The sequence below is a fragment of the Podarcis muralis genome, chromosome 2 (genome assembly GCF_964188315.1).
Source record: "Podarcis muralis chromosome 2, rPodMur119.hap1.1, whole genome shotgun sequence".
In the NCBI taxonomy this organism is placed as follows: Eukaryota; Metazoa; Chordata; class Lepidosauria; order Squamata; family Lacertidae; genus Podarcis; species Podarcis muralis.
This window is the reverse complement of record NC_135656.1, coordinates 71,992,096-72,008,939: the sequence shown is the minus strand read 5'-3', so window position 1 is coordinate 72,008,939 and position 16,844 is coordinate 71,992,096. Positions and strand designations below refer to the sequence as shown.

At 41.7% G+C, this 16,844-nt stretch overlaps 1 protein-coding gene across 5 annotated transcripts in view; it reads left to right on the top strand.

Annotated features, from left to right (window-relative positions):
* CACNA2D2 (calcium voltage-gated channel auxiliary subunit alpha2delta 2) overlaps window positions 1-16,844 on the top strand; it is a 537,538-nt gene that overhangs the window by 123,836 nt on the left and 396,858 nt on the right. For all 5 annotated transcript variants that reach the window (XR_013391944.1, XM_077924744.1, XM_077924743.1 and 2 more), the window contains exon 3: window positions 627-743. Coding sequence is in view for 4 of the 5 variants with exons in the window: in XM_077924744.1 (XP_077780870.1) it covers window positions 627-743 (117 nt within the window). In the remaining variant the exon portion in view is untranslated. The remainder of the gene's footprint in view (window positions 1-626; window positions 744-16,844) is intronic.

The following is a 16,844-nucleotide window of genomic DNA, read 5'->3' as shown; positions in this document are numbered from 1 at the left end:
ACTCTGTTTCAAAGGCTTCTGACTGTGTGGCGCGCTCAGTCTATGACAGTGAAAGAATATTCAGAAAAGAGGGGGGGAAGTGGAAAATCTCACGGAGGTTAGCAAGCTGAACTGGGCATTCAGGCACAACCTCCTGTTTCAGAGAATTATTACTAGTCTCCTTTCTACCTTCAGTGCTACCCACCCCACCCCCTGCCGGTTGGTTGGTTATTTAAGGCTGCCTTAGCATTGGGATGCCAAATATCATTTCATTTGTCTTCTCTCCCACAGTAATTCATGATGGCTCCCACTGTAGTGGTCTGAACATCTGACAGCCATTCATTTCTTTATTATTTTTTTTGCCTTGTTTCTGGGACAGGGATATGGTGGATTTTTGTCTGTCTGTCTGTCTGTCTGTCTGTCTGTCTGTCTGTCTGTCTTTCTCTCTCTCTTAATCCATGGAAAGGCATGACATTTCTAACAGTACTTAGAGATCTTGGGCATATGATTGCTATTTGTATGAACACTTCATAGTCTATAGTTCCTAAAATACATTTTCTTAAAGCTGGTGCTTATGTGTGTATATAGCTGTTTCTCAGAATATCCATTTTTCTTTTCCCCTCCCCAATCTTAATATCTTTAAACAGATCTACGATGAAAAAAAGAGCCTGTTTGATGTAAGAGAGAACGTCCCAGAGAAAATAGTGGAAAAGGTGGCAGAGGACATTGAGAGTCTGTTGGCCAAGAAAGTCCAGGCATTGAAGGTAAGGTCACTTCTTGGAGCATTAGTCTTGATTGGTGTGTCTAGTAGAAGAAGGAGTGAGCAAAATAGAACTGGTATGTATGACAACATTCCAATATTTGCATAGTTTCCAGCTGATGAATCCTTTATTCAGAATGATTCAAATAATGTTTGTGAGCCACAGAGTTGGGGAATTTTATGAAATTCCAAGGATAACTGCTATTCAGCCCAAGTGCCTTTTTTGTTTTTGGCATCTCTGTCATGCAAGGGGTTGCAATTAGAGATCATTTTTAACATGACTAATGAAACGGTCTTCCCTGACATGTCTGAATATCCGTTTCCTGCCTACCCTGAGTTCTTCAAAGAAGTGACCTTTTATTCTCCTTTGGGAGCTGTAATCCATTGTGCTCACATGCAAGCAACTCATGGGGGTGAGGGGCAGAAAGTATTCTGAGTCCTTTGATAAGATGTGCAGTTCGTTCTCCTCTTGGGGTTTGGTGTACATTTTCAGTCTAACTTTCCATTGTATCACTTCCTTCCTAAATGAAGGAATAAATGTTATATTACTGCTGAAGCAAGCCAACAAGATTAAGCTATAATGATAGGTGAAGCTGACCCTTTATGTGATGATGGGCAGGTATCTGGCATTTCTACTTAACTTTTTCTGATTAGAAATCATCACATCGAGGACATTTGGGTTTAGCAAAGGGCTTTTATATTTATGTGGTCCTCTGCATTATCCGTTTCATTTCCTCTAACTGAAGCTTCTGCATATATAGTTTTCAACTTACAAGTATCATAAAGGTGGTTTGTTATCATCATTATTATTACAACTTCCATGCTGCTTTCCCACAAAATTCATGGAATTACCCAAAGCAATTCAGAAAATAGAACAGCAAGCATAAAACAGTACATATCAAAATATCAGTTTACTTTTTAAATAAATGTTTCAATGGTGATAGCAAAACAGCAAATTTCAATAGGCCATGAAACCAAAAACTGTGAAGCCTCAGCAGCAAAAGTTTGTAGGTGGGGAAAAAATAATCAGTACTGCCAAAACAGATCAGCCAGATCCTCAAAAGCAGCAGCAGTAAGATAAAGTACATACATATTAAGTTGCAATTATGCAAAAGTGTGGTCAGCACCAATAAACTCAGCAATGGAAGTTTTCAAAGCCCAGCAATAGCACGTGCTGCTTCCTTCTCACCCATATATATATATATATATAGAGAGAGAGAGTGAGTATATATATCCCTATATATATTCATATATATATATCAGTTGGTGTAATATTTTCACACCATTCCCTCTTTCACACCTAACATTCTTAATCACAGCCTGTATTCTGTGCACAGCAGCTGAGTTGATTAGTATGAGTTAGCCAAGGTAGGCAAAGCTTAACTGGCTAATCAACGGTATGCCTGGCACCATGCAAGACACAGTAGTGACACCATTCTCCAAGCCAAAATGGCCCATGTTGCAACAATGACATGTGTCAAATGGATTTTGCCCTGGTAAGTTTCCATGCAACACTGTCCCACTGCAGAGAAAGAAAAATATTAAATTTCCAGTTACCAAGCATGGCGCTAGGAAAGCCTTTGCCAGCAACTAGTGTGAGGAGAAGACAGAGAATGGTCAACCATCTCTCCTCCTTCCACCTTCTGATCCACCCGAAGACTGCTAGGAACTTCTGATGCAATAGCTACCATTCATAGAATCACAGAACTGTAGAATTGGAAGGGACCCCAAGTGCCCTGCAATGCAGGGATCTCAACTAAAGCATCCATGACAGATCACCATTATTTCTACAATGATTCGCTTGCCCCTAGAACTTAGGGGGGTCAGGAGATACTTTGGGGAAGCTGGAATTTACTCTAGCTTCTGATTTCTAGGCCAGGCTTACCACATGTGAAGAGCAAACAGGCTTGTGCATCTTTAACCGCTATAGAAGTGGAAATTTTAGTGAAGGTAGCTTGTCATGCAGCATGTGGAGAAAGCTGTACCAGCCAAAATTCTCTCTTCTACACAACTATTAACAGTACAGAAATCCTGTCCTCCTTTAGAATTGGGCACTACAGGGTTACTTTGGGTTAAGTACTTAATTCGTTCCGGAGGTCCGTTCTTAACCTGAAACTGTGCTTAACCTGAAGCACCACTTTAGCTAATGGGGCCTCCCGGTGCTGCCGCGCCACCGAAGCACGATTTCTGTTCTCATCCTGAAGCAAAGTGTAACCTGAAGCGTCTGTAACCCTAGGTACCACTGTATATATGTGAGTGAAGTACCGTATTTTTCGCTCTATAAGATGCACCAGACCACAAGACGCACCTAGTTTTTGGAGGAGGAAAACAAGGGGGGAAAATATTCTGAATCTCAGAAGCCAGAACAGCAAGAGGGATCGCTGCACAGTGAAAGCAACAATCCCTCTTGCTGTTCTGGCTTCTGGGATAGCTGCGCAGCCTGCATTCGCTCCATAAGACGCACACACATTTCCCCTTACTTTTTTAGGAGGGGAAAAGTGAGTCTTCTAGAGCAAAAAATACAGTATGTAGTTTGCAAATCTTATCTTCCAAAATGGCCCCAAGGCTTTGAGAACATTCCAGTTCAGTTAGGAATACGTCAAGACAAAAACCTGCTTCACCTTGGGAGAGTCCCAAGACTCTTTGAATCTGCCCAACTTGGCTCAGAATTCATTTGAACTAAATGCACACCCCTAGTTGTTATAGCCATACTTTACTTCCAACACAGCAGCACAGCAAGTTGCTAAGGAATGCAACTGATTGGGTTTTTCTTAGATTTATAAATAGCAAGGATCAGGGTCTTGTTTCTATGGCACTGTCTCCCTCCCAAGCGAGAATATATCTTGACCTCATACTCATTCTGCTTATTATATCCGTGACTCATGAAAGTGGTGATTAAAAAAATAAAGTTATATTCATTGAGTCAAGTTGGGATGATGAGCAGGAGTGAATGCAGGGCAAGTAGTTTTGGCAAAGGTCTTGGGACATCCGTCTGTTTCACCTCATCCAATGCAAGCATTCTTCGCTCTTTTCCATTGTTCTGGTGTAGGAACTGGAGGGCTATATTACTGTGGGGTGTGCTTCTGATAAGCAGTAGCAGCCAAAACAGGAGCTATACTCCAAATTTGTTGAAGATTCAGTGCATTCAAGTCCAGAGTGCATCCGGATTAAAAGTATTTTAATGACTGGTTTTTCTATGTTTTAGCAGTACTTCTGCAAGCCACCTTGAGCCTAGTCAAGGAAAAAAGAAGGGTATAAATACATTATTAGTAGTACGGTGATGTATAGTATAGTATAGTATAGTATAGTATAGTATAGTATAGTATAGTATAGTATAGTATAGTATAGTATAGATAAGCTGCATACTTAGAATTTTATTAATATTAACTATCTTTCCCTCTCCAAAGGGTAGATTGCTTCTAGTTATACCTGAAAATGCTGGTGTAACAGTGCAATGTCTACTCACAAGTAAGCCCCTGATTCCTATAGGACTTACTCCAGTGCATTCAATGTGTTGCGTAAAAGTTGTGCAGAAGAATGTGGGGTGGGCATTTGAAGTTCTGAATTAAATATGTGCTGATTTGAATATAATTCTCTCCCCCTTCCCCCATGTCTTGTTTGACAGCTGATGCTTATTAATTTTTCACGTAATGTGTTGGGCCGCAGACAATTTACTTTGCCTTATGAATTCTGCATATTCCATAGTTTACTGGAGGTTATGCCTTGAAGTGTACAATTTCTGTTCTGTGACCTGAATAAAGACTGCTGTCTAAGTTGATGTTTTTATCACCGGCTTCATCTTGTCCAGTAATATGAGATAGAGGAATTTGGGACTGCAGAGAGGGGCAATAACAAAAAGGCCCCAAGGTGTTTTGTGCTCTCTTCAAGATTCCCGCTCTGTCCTTAATCCAGTTTGGCAGCTGAGCAGAGTCACTCTGGCTTTATCTCTTTGATAGCAGAACCTCTGGTACAAGTCCCTCTATAGTGGGAGCTCAGCTCTGAATTTGGATTCTCTTTCCCTCTTGCACTGTGGTTCAAGAGAAGGTGAAGTCTGACTCTCACATTTTCCCAATAACAAAATATCTAGGAAAATGTGATCTCCCAGAAAGAAATGGGAGAAGGATCTTAAGCAACCAGTTAGTAATCCTTGTGCCTTTACTGACCAATCACGGAAAAGTTCTTAAACCATCAAAATTGGTAGTCTGTTTCTGCTTCCTGTATGCTTTGGGTGCAGTTGAAGAATGTTTGGGACATTGTTCAGTCCAGGAGTTCTTATGTGGTCAGCTCAGGATTCTCTTTGTGGCAAAAACAACCAAGTTAAACTGCATGAATTGTTACCCCATCAAAATGGATGTTGTAACTGGAGCACTCTGAGATGCAATTTCACACTTCAGCAAGAGGTAAATGTGTTGTCTAAAAGCATCCTTGCTTTGTTTTTAAAATGCAGAAAATGTGTGAGGTTATATTTGGAGTGCAGTTTTAGGAGGAAACTTGTTTTTACCTCATATTTACATTGACTGTGACTCTGAATAGCTTACTTAATCATGCTGTGCCTCAGCATTGTGTTGGCAGTAGTTATCTAGATTATGGTATGGAGAAGGATGAGTGCGAACAATAAAAAGCATCTATACCTTTACCTTCTGTTGGGGGGAGGATTGGAGTTTATGAGTATGTGTGTTCGTAAGGTGGAGAAGGGAGGATGATATGTCTTGAACCTGTGCCTATTTCTGTGTTTCTAGTCTGCCAACACCAAATGCTCAAAGCTTGGCCAGTTTATGCAGTCATTAGTATCAAGTAGTGCAGTTTTTTAGTTTTTTAGTTTTTTTAGTTTTTTTAGGGACGCGGGTGGCGCTGTGGGTAAAAGCCTCAGTGCCTAGGGCTTGCCGATCGAAAGGTCGCGGTTCGAATCCCCGCGGTGGGGTGCGCTCCCGTTGCTCGGTCCCAGCGCCTGCCAACCTAGCAGTTCGAAAGCACCCCCAGGTGCAAGTAGATAAATAGGGACCGCTTACTGGCGGGAAGGTAAACGGCGTTTCCGTGTGCGGCTCTGGCTCGCCAGATGCAGCTTGTCACGCTGGCCACGTGACCCGGAAGTGTCTCCGGACAGCGCTGGCCCCCGACCTCTTAAGTGAGATGGGCGCACAACCCCAGAGTCTGGCAAGACTGGCCCGTACGGGCAGGGGTACCTTTACCTTTACCTTTAGTGCAGTTTTTTATTTTTGTTTTTGGACCATACACAGACTGGGTGCAGAGAGCTGCATGTATGGATGCTCTCCCTCAAAGAACCCTTCGCATAGAAAAATGACATTTCAAGAACAAGGCTAGATATCCAACCTTCCTACCTGGTGTAGTTAGGAATGGATCTGTTAGTTTTGTTTTGCGTGACCAAGTGGTGACAGCCCCAGCCTCCAGGGATCATAAGGAAGGAATAAAGACTCTGACAATGTTATATGGAATTAAAATTAGGCCACAACTTTATTAAACTTCTGAATGGCTTAGGCCTTGGGCGTGTATCCCTCCCAGCCCCCCAGCCGGGGGGAACTGGGGCTCATCAGGGTAAATGACATATGGGGGTGCTCTGTGAGACGTAAGTGTAGCAGGCAGCCAAGCCCAGATCCCCACACACAGGGTAGTTCACTGACGACCTTTCAGTGTATGGCCAGTGACACCCATATATATAACCCCTTTAAGAGGGGGACCCTGGAATCACCGCCGCATCCAACCTTCCTACCTGATGTAGTTAGGGATGGATCTTTTAGTTTTGCTTTATTTCAGTTTCTTATTTTCCCCCCAAACCAAATTTCTCCAGCAGCAGAAATCTGCTGTCTCTTCAGTCTGTTTTAGTTCAGTTGGAAGTTATCAATCTCAAGCTCAACTGTTGCTTATCTTGTGCATTTAGTGTGGGCAGGTGCATCCTTTTAACAGCACTTATAATTCTATTATTTTCCTTACATGTATTAAGTGACGTCTTTCTCAGTCCTTCAACTCTCTGACAGGAAATTGTTTTTAATGCCATGAAAAAACTGACGTGTCACAGAATAGGACTTGTCTCGCTCTTAAGAGTGCCTTGTGGCCCTATCATGGTTAGCAGCTAAGAATAGGCTGGCTCATTACAGAGATGGTTGTGCTGCTGAATTGGGGGTGAAAGCCTGCTCCAAGCTGGTGTGGGTAGCTTGGTGTTGTACTTTTCACATGTAATTTGCTGAGGTTTTGTTTTGCTTATATTCTGGAGGAGTAAGATAGAGAGGCTGTGCAGTAGAGGAGCTCTAAGCTACTCGTCCAAAAGCTCAAAATGAACCTAACCTAGGTTCTTTTCACTGCGTCTTTGCACCTTTTAAGCTACATAGAGAAGCTGTACAAGACTAAGAAATAATAATAATCTACAAGAGCCTGTGCAGTGGTTAGCGTGTCCAGTTAGGACTGGGAAGACCCAGGTTCAAATCCTGACTCATCCATGAAGTTGATTAGGTGACTTTGGGCCAGTCATTCTGAGCTCTGCCTCACAGAACTGTTTTGCAAATTAAAGGTGTGAACCACGTTCACTGTCTTGAACTAAAATTCAGGTTATGGATAAAACAAATATGTGTTCTTTTTCAGTTGCTCCACACCTGAGGGCCAACTGGTTTTCCACATCATATAGAATGTGAGAGGCAGCAAAGTACAGCTAAATAGGTCAAACACAAATACAGTACAGATAACTGGAAGCACTGGAAGTGACTTTTTTCAAAATTACATAGGAGGCCAGTGGCAGTCTTAGGCGAAAACTCTAGCTTTCAGAATTATGCCATAGAATTTAGACCATGTATAAAATTCAGATGGAGTAGCAAAAAAAAAGTTTGTCTTCTCATCACATTTCTCCTGAAACTTAGGAGGCAGAGGTTCTATTGACACAATATACAGATGCAGTCTCTGGAAGCACATAAGCCTACCCAACAATAGAAATGGAAATTAGTCTCTTCTGCTGAGCACTTGTCTTAAAAACCCACACAGCCTAAATTGGAGAAAAACAACATTTAAAGGTATAATCTCCTTGTTTTGTTAATTAATAGTGACAATTCATCCCTTTTCCCACTTCTTCTTTAATTGCTGGTTGGTCGGGGTTTTTTTGTTTTAATTATATTTTTAATTTACTCCTAATCAAATCCTGGCTTGTTGTCTCTGCCTGTGTGTTTATTTTGTTAGCGTATGTGTTCAAGTGTGTGTGGCTGCATACTTCCCTCTGTTTTCTCCAAATTGTTTTCCCCCCACCCTTCCCAACCTGGACCAGATCCAGTAATCCAATTTGAATCCAATCTCTGAGGTCTGGAATTCTAATTTACAGATTGCAGAGTGGGAGTTGAACAATGCAAACACCAAGACAGGAGTTTATTGTCTAATCTAATCAGGGGCAATCAGATGTTTGTAACAAGTCTATCAAAGCTGCATTGGGCCCTTTCACTGAACAGTGTAACCAGTCCTCTAATAATACTAAAGTGATTTAGGGTTTCATGCACTTTCATACAGATTAGCATGTGTATTTTCCTTTCTTTTTCAGGGCAGGCTTGGCAAAAGCCCAGCCCACTTTGCTTTTAGAATGTCGTAAGCAGCTTCATGCTCTGTGAGGGTTTATCAACATGCTTGGGGTTTGGGCATGATTCCTGCAGTGTGTGTGTATATGTGTAACAAAATAAAAAAATTCCTTCCAGTAGCAACTTGGAGACCAACTAAGTTTGTTATTGGTATGAGCTTTCGTATCTGAAGAAGTATTCATGCACACGAAAGCTCATAACAATAACAAACTTAGTTGGTCTCTAAGGTGCAACTGGAAGGAAAAAAATTATTTTGTTTCGACTATGGCAGACTAACACGGCTACCTACCCGTGTGTATATGTATGTTATATTTATTTATTTTGTTAAGAAAACATTAGTAATTAAATTATTGTAGTGCTAAGGAGAGTGTTCTGTCAGAGCAAATTCTTCTGCTTTTCCCATAGAATGATACTCACCCTCCTCCCCTGCATGATATTCAGGGGGTTCTCCCAATCATCCAGAGTGGATTGGGGGAAGGTGTGGGGGTCACACAAGAGGGAGAGAAGGACAAAAGTCTGCTGCGCTAGCAAAAGTCCTTGCACTGGCTTCTAACAGCAGAATGAGTTAGTCAAATCCAGCCCATTACATTTAAATTTATTCCTTCATACACAAAAAGAAGACGGTGTACAACAAAAGAGAAGTAAAATAAAATTACAATTTAGAATAGAATGGCATCCATTAGGTCAATGGCAAAATAAGCATAAAAGAAAACATCTTGTTGTTTAGTGCCTTGGAAAGACCTCAGAAAATAGATTACTTTTCAGCAACTGCTTCCCAGCCACACTCCTTCCTTAGTGATTCAAAACGCTAGGTGGATGGGAAATTTCATTTCTCCAGCAGTCATAAATATAGGTGCCTTGTAACTGCTGCTCTGGATGTCTGGGCAAAGAGGAAGATAGGAGTTCAGATCCTCCACAACAGTTTCATAGTAATTGCACATTTTTTGCACAGTAATCCAGAAAGGCAAATTGCTAAAAAAGTTCTATACTATCCGTCCCTTGGATCTCAGTTCTTCTTCTTACACTGTTAGTGCCCTTTTTTCTGGGTGAGTGCCCCATTTGCCCAAATGGACCAGCCTGCACAGTTCCCAGGCTCTCTTCTATGCCCCACTTCCTATGCAACAGGATCCTCCATTGCTTCAGGATGGAGAGCAAATGCACAGGTATCAGGGAATCTTGCAGAACTATTGGGCTAAGCCAGACTTCCTCAACCTCAGCCCTCCAGATGTTTTTGGCCTACAACTCCCATGATCCCTAGCTAGCAGGACCAGTGGTCAGGGATGATGGGAATTGTAGTCTCAAAACATCTGCAGGGCCGAGGTTGAGGAAGCCTGGGCTAAGCAGCTGGTTTGGCCCTTCTCCCAGTCTGTGCACACAATGTGCTCATATTGCTGTCCCTTTCTCCACTGGGAAAAGGAGGTTCCAGCAGCAGGCAGTTCAACTAGGCTGGAACTTCTTTTGGGTGCAGGCAACAACCAGGACTAGACTCCTTGCTGCGGCAAGCAGAAGCATATAAAGTCTAGAGCAGCCTTTCTCAACCTTGGGTCCCCTAATGTTGTTGGACTACAGTTCCCATCATCCCTAGCTAGCGGGAGCAGTGGCCTGGGATGAGGGGAGTTGTAGTCCAACAACATCCTGGGACCTAAGGTTGAGAAAGGCATGTCTAGGATATCTGATTTTTATGTCTGACTCTGCAAGATTCTTAGACTATTAATGGGCCCCAAACGTGCATGTAAACATGTATTTAAGAGGTTGACATGCTTGCTGAGCCTAGACTTCTGCAATCCTACCTCTATGTACAGTCTTAGATTACTGTTTTCTAGGTCACTAAGGGTGCATTTCAGTTTCAGCCCTGGAGAGAAGAGTTGAAGCCATTACCCTCCGAAGAAGACACCTGATAAATATTTGAAAGATATATTTTACTATGAGCCCTAAGATACTATGCAGTAAGGAAAGATGATGCTGGGGAATAAATAAGTAAATATATAGTATCTAGAGTGTGTGTGTTCTGTTTTGCTATGGGCAACATTAAACTCGGTGCACCGTATCCATATATCTTTCAACAGTCTCTTTCTACACCTAGGAGTCTGTTTAGGAGCTGGACTATCTATTAAGGAAACACTCTGCTCGCTGCTTTTCCTAGTGAGTAGAATCAAGTGTGTGTTCATCAACAAAATCCTGCTTCACTATATGGATTAAAGACCTAATTTAGCAAATTAAATATAGGCAACAGACTGGAGGTGGGCAAATATTATTCCCATCTTCAAAAAGAGGGGAAAGGAGGACCCAGGTAACAACCAACTGATGAACTTGACATCAATACCAGCGAAGGTCCTATAACAGATAATTCAAGAGTTGGCCTGTGAGCATTTAGAAAAGGATGCTGCGATTACTAAAGCCCAGCATGAGTTTCTCAGAAATAAGTCTTGCCAGACCAATCTGAGTTCTTCTTTTGATGGAATTCCAAACCTGGTGGATCAGGGAAATGCTGTGGACATAGTGTATCTTGATTTAAGTCAGGCTTTTGATACAGTTCCCCACAATATTCTCACGAGGAAGCTGGTAAAATGTGAGTTGAACGAGGTAACTGTTAAGTAGATTTGTAGCTGGTTGACTGACTGAACCTGGAGGGTTCTGTCCTGGGCCCATTGTTGTCCAACGTCTTTATAAACAACTTGAATGAAGGAATTGAAAGGATGTGCATCAAATTTGCAGATGACATGAAACTAGGAGGGGTAGCTGATGTTGCAGAAGACAGAATCAAAATTCGAAATGTCTTAACAGATTGGAGAACTGGGCCCAAGCTAACAAAATAAATTTCAATAGGGACAAATGTAAAGTCCTGCACTTAGGCAAGAAGAATCAGAAGCACTTGGCTTACCAGCAGTACATGTGAAAAGGATTTAGGGGTCTTGGTAGGCCACAGGCTTAACATGAGTCAACAGTGTGATGCAGTAGCAAAGGCTGCATCAACAGAAGAATAGTGCCCAGATCAAGGGAATCAATAGTACAACTCTATTCTGCCTTGGTCAGACCACACCTGGAATACTGTGCCCAGTTTTGGGTGTCACAATTTAAGAAGAATGTTGACAAGCTGGAATGTGTGCAGAGGAGGGCAACCAAGATGATCAAGGGTCTAGAAACCAAGCCTTTGAAGAATGGTTGTGGGAGCTGGGTATGTTTAGCCTGGAAAAGAGGAGACTGAGAGGAGATATGATAGCCATCTTCAAATATCTAGAGGACTGTCACATGGAAGATGGAGCAAGCTTGTTTTCTCCTGCTCAGGAGGGTAGAACTCAAACCAATGGCTGCAAGCTACAAGAAAGGAGATTCCAACTAAACATTTGGAAAAACTTTCTGACAGTAAGAGCTCTTTGGCAGAGGAACAGACTCCCTCTGGAGGTGGTGGACTCTCCTTCCTTGGAGGTTTTTAAGCAGAGTTTGGATGGCCATCTGTTAGCTGAGATTCCTGCATTGCAGGGGGTCCGACTAGATGGGTCCCTTCCAACTCTAAGATTCTGTGATTCTGTAATTCTAGGCACATACTGAGTCACTTCACACATAATGCTAAACCAGGGATTCCACATTCCTGTGCCAAACCATGACAATGCTAATGTTCATGAGCTGGACTAAGCCCAAGAGATATTCGGGCCTGTGTTTCCTCCCTTCCCCTCTTCCCCAACAGCTAGGAAAATGACTTTGCCAGTATTTATGACAGGCTGTCATGTCATTTGAATCAAGGACTGGTATTTATAACAAGAAGACAGAAGTGCCTGGCGTGCTCTGGTCCATGGGGTCACGAAGAGTCGGACACAACTAAACTACTAAACAACAACAATTTATAACAAACTCTGATTAGTTTAAGAAACCAACTTCAAAATCCATAGCTTAAGGTTTGCTTGTTTTGAAATTGACAATTTGTTAAAACCACAGTCCCTGGTCAGAGCCACATAACAAGCTGACATTCAAGGAAGCTGAAAGCAAATGTCAGTTTTACAGTGGGAAGAGAGGGAAAGGTGGAGTGTGTGCCTCTATCAGACTCATGCATGTAGCACAAACTAATGTTTAGAATGACACATTACTGTGACCATAGTTGCTCTTCTGTTTTGTCTTGAATTTCCCTAAATGAACAAGCTAGCTATTGCTAATGCCAGCAACTAACAACAGAAAACCTTCTCACTACTCGAGTGGCAGCCACACATGTACGTACTTTCCTATTATGGGTTTTTTTTCATGCTTTCTCCAGTATAATATGTTGGCTGCCCTGTTAGGAAGAGTACATGAATGAGGAGACAGTGGTTCTGACCTGCTCTTGCTATTTCCATGTTTCTTTTGTGGTTTCCTCCTCTCAGAGTTCCAGTTTAGTTATTCTGCTCTATTTGTCCATCCATCCCATGCTTCCTTATTTGTTGCAAGGTGACCTCTGTGGTTCAGCACTTTCCTGTGCTCCTAACGGATCTTGAATCTTGCTTTTGATACACATTGACAGGCATTGCACAAAGCAGTACATTTGCAATCACCCATCGTTGCTTAATTGCATATAGAAGTTTTGTGTTCCACAGGTCTCAATTAGTTGAAAGGTACATTAGAGCCGCAACTGTTTTTTGTTTAAACTAGGGAACTTGTTTTCATTTATGGTAAATCTTTTTAATTGCTCTAACCATAAAAGCTCATACACTTTATTGAAATTGCTGTTCTTCCTTGATGCAGTTGCATGAAGAGCCCTCTGTAAGGTATGGAGTTGCTAAGTTGTAGCTGTTTAAAAAACAATGATGATCAAGTTATCTCCCTGTTCTCAGCATGTAATGTCATCACCAACATTCATGAGCTCTCAACTCTGGGAGCTCAAATCAGGTAGAACAGCTCTGAGGGAAGAGAAATTGTTAAGGATCCTCACACCTAGGCAGGAGCAGATTTGGGGAGGGGGTGGGGCAAGAAGGGGGTGAGGTACCATCAGGCAAGCGGAAGTATCTGCACAAACGGATCACATTAGTAGAATACTGCCCTGTATATTTACCGTAACCTCTGGCACCTCAGCAGATAAAACAAAATGAGAAATAGCAAGAAAAGTCCTATTATTCTTGCAAAAAAAAAAAAAAGAGGATTTATTATTGCCTACTTCCCATCATATCTGCTATCCCCATTATCTGCCACTGGGCCTTATGCTAGGCAGACAAAGAAGACCAATTTGAGTATGCATTTATCTTAATAAAGATACTATTTAATGACCAGTAAGCATACTTTTTCTTGCATATGATGCAATCTAAAATACATGAGCCTGAAACATGATTGCATTTGCCCTATTCCCACAGAAGAGCTTTTCTTCCTTCCTTTAGCAGTTGATGTCCATTAAATCTTTTGAGTGACGCTGGAACAATGTATGGAATATCTCAGTTTGGTATCTCTTAAATCTTAATAATAATAAAAAGCCCAGAGCCGACGAGAATGTAAATTGCACATACAATTGTGATAAAAAGCTGCAGATAACATTAAAGAGATTGTATCAGTTTAATGCAAGTTTAGTGCCAAACTCTGTGATCCGTTCTTTAAAGAGCAATCCTTGTTAGCCGGCAGAAAGTATTTAAATTGCTTAAGCTTGCTCTACAAACCATCTGTAAATCCACAGCCCTTAGTTCAAAACACTCTTTGCTTCCTAGGGATTAGTGAAAAACCTGTCTGACTGTCATTTATCACAATAATAACCTAGTTTTTCTATTTATTTACTGGTTGTCTGTGTCTGTAGACCTTTGAGTGTCTAACAAAAATATACCATATTTTTCTGTGTATAACACGACCCCATGCATAATTTTGGGAGCCCCAAATTAAGAAATTTAAAAATTAAGAAAGTTGTTGAGCTTGTAAGTTTGCTGAGCAGTTGAGCAGTTTTTTACGATCCCCCTGCTCTGGCTGACGGAACTGGTGCCGTAACTCACTGCATACTGGCAATCACAGCATACTCTTCCTAAGCTGGGAAGAGCAAGTAAGCAGCCTCCTCGCCAACATTCCCTGCCACCCCCGCAGCTCCAGCCCTCGCTTACTTGCTGTATTAACCCATGTATAAGACAACGACCCCCAATTTATCACTAACATTTTTCAGGGGGAAATGTCATCTTACACATGGAAAAATACAGTCATTAAAAACGTGATTTTAACAGAGAGGCAGCACAGCCTCGTAAATTCCAAAATGCATGAGCAAAATTACTAAGAGTGTACCTGCCAACCTGTATTGAATATACTGCCTATGTTGTTGTTGTTTAGTCGTTTAGTCGTGTCCGACTCTTCATGACCCCATGGACCAGAGCACGCCAGGTACTCCTGTCTTCCACCGCCTCCCGCAGTTTGGTCAGGCTCATGTTTGTAGCTTTGAGAACACTATCCAGCCATCTCATCCTCTGTCGTCCCCTTCTCCTTGTGCCCTCCATCTTTCCCAACATCAGGGTCTTTTCCAGGGAGTCTTCTCTTCTCATGAGGTGGCCAAAGTATTGGAGCCTCAACTTCACGATCTGTCCTTCCAGTGAGCACTCAGGTCTGATTTCCTTAAGAATGGATGCGTTTGATCTTCTTGCAGTCCATGGGACTCTCAAGAGTCTCCTCCAGCACCATAATTCAAAAGCATCAATTCTTCGGCGATCAGCCTTCTTTATGGTCCAGCTCTCACTTCCATACATCACTACTGGGAAAACCATAGCTTTAACTATACGGACCTTTGTTGGTAAGGTGATGTCTCTACTTTTTAAGATGTTGTCTAGATTTGCCATCGCCTTTCTCCCAAGGAGCAGGTGTCTTTTACTGCCTATAAAGTAGATTAAACTGATGTGAGAAAGGCTCTTAGGTGAGCATGCATATTATACAGTATTTATGTCACAAACCTTTTAATCCAACAAAATCTAAACAGGGGTGCCAGTGTCTTTGGATCTCAAGCTTCAGGGTGCTGATTCTGGTGAATCATTTTAAATCACTGTGGATCAAGAAGGTCAGACTCTCTGTAGCATCAGCAATAAGATGCCATTTTAAAGTTGATCAATATGTGCTGCAGGAGATCTGTGGTTGTATGTCGAAACTTGTGTTTTTAATAGGTAGTCACTGTGTGAGGTAAATGTAAAATGGACTGAAGGAGCAGTGATGTTGGAGGGGGCTAACCCTCCCCGCCATGTTGTGTGTTTTGCACTTATTGGTCCTTTGCAGTATAAACATGGGTGTTCCTCAGAAGCCAATTGTCTCTGCAGCAGAGTTCCTCATTCCTACGTTGGACCAGATCAATCAGCTGCAGCCTCCTGAACCATACATTCTACCTAATCTCCCTTCTGTTCCCAGCTCTCCTCTACCTGTTCCGGGCTCTCATTTCCAGCCCTCCTCCTTCTGCCAATGACTGCACCTTTTCAACCAAATGAAGGTGCTGATCACATTGCTCTCTTGTCCTTATCTCACTGTGCTTTCTGCTAGAAATATGAATTCCAAATCTCTTGTTTTTCATGATTTGGGGGGCTATTGAACTACAAATGCCAGAGAATTTCTCCCCAGACCTGCCTCAAAATGAGACTTAAGTTTTACAAGCCCCAACCTTTCACTCCTATTGGGATCAAAATCTGAATAATAGGGGATTTACTTCAGTGATCCTTTGCTTCTTATCCTTCATTGGCCAGACTGATGGGGCACAGTGGGTAATAATAATAATAATAATAATAATAATAATAATAATAATAATATCTTTATTGTCATTGCCCCCTCTCGGGGACAACAAAATTACTTTCGTTGTATGATAGACTCCTTGATTTAGGAGGAACTAAAGCTATAACAGTCTCTGCATTATACCACTTTTTCAGAGGGGGTAATGGAGGGAAGTTGGGGGGGATCCCCTTTTACTCCTGCTGTTTCCACAGCTGCTTTATATTGCCAGTGACAAAGAAAGGGGAAAGGTATATTTTGGGCATGGGGGTAAATGAGGAACACAAATCTGGGGATTGGGGGAGAGGATCTCCAAAAATAGTGTGGAGAGAGTGGCTTAAGAAAAATTACTCCCTCTGCCGTAACACTAGAATTCAGGATCAGGATCAGGATTCTTTAGAAACTAAAGAGTGAGATTCAGGATAGACAAAAGAAAGTACTTCATATAGTGAATAACAAACTTATGGAATTCACTGCTGCATTATGTGCTGATAATCACTAATTTAGGTAGCTTTAAAAGGAGATTAGACAAATGAATGGAAGGCAGGTATTTTGATGACTATTAATCATGATGGGTAAATGGAACCCTCAAAGTCAGAGGTTGTGTATCACTTAATCCATGGTGATTACTCCCAACTAAATGTGTGCTCTATCTCTGTTGAAAGGTATTATGCTTGTGTTGGCACTGAATTATACTGATTTTTTTTGCCTGTGGAGATTAAACTGTGTAAAAGTTGATTCACATAATGAATGATCCCCATGCATGTGTGAATTGGACCTTTAGAAATTGTCTGGGCAGTGTTTATCCAACTTTTGCCTGGAAAAAACCACAATATAATTCAGTAAAATGTTGATAGAAGGGATGAACTTTATTC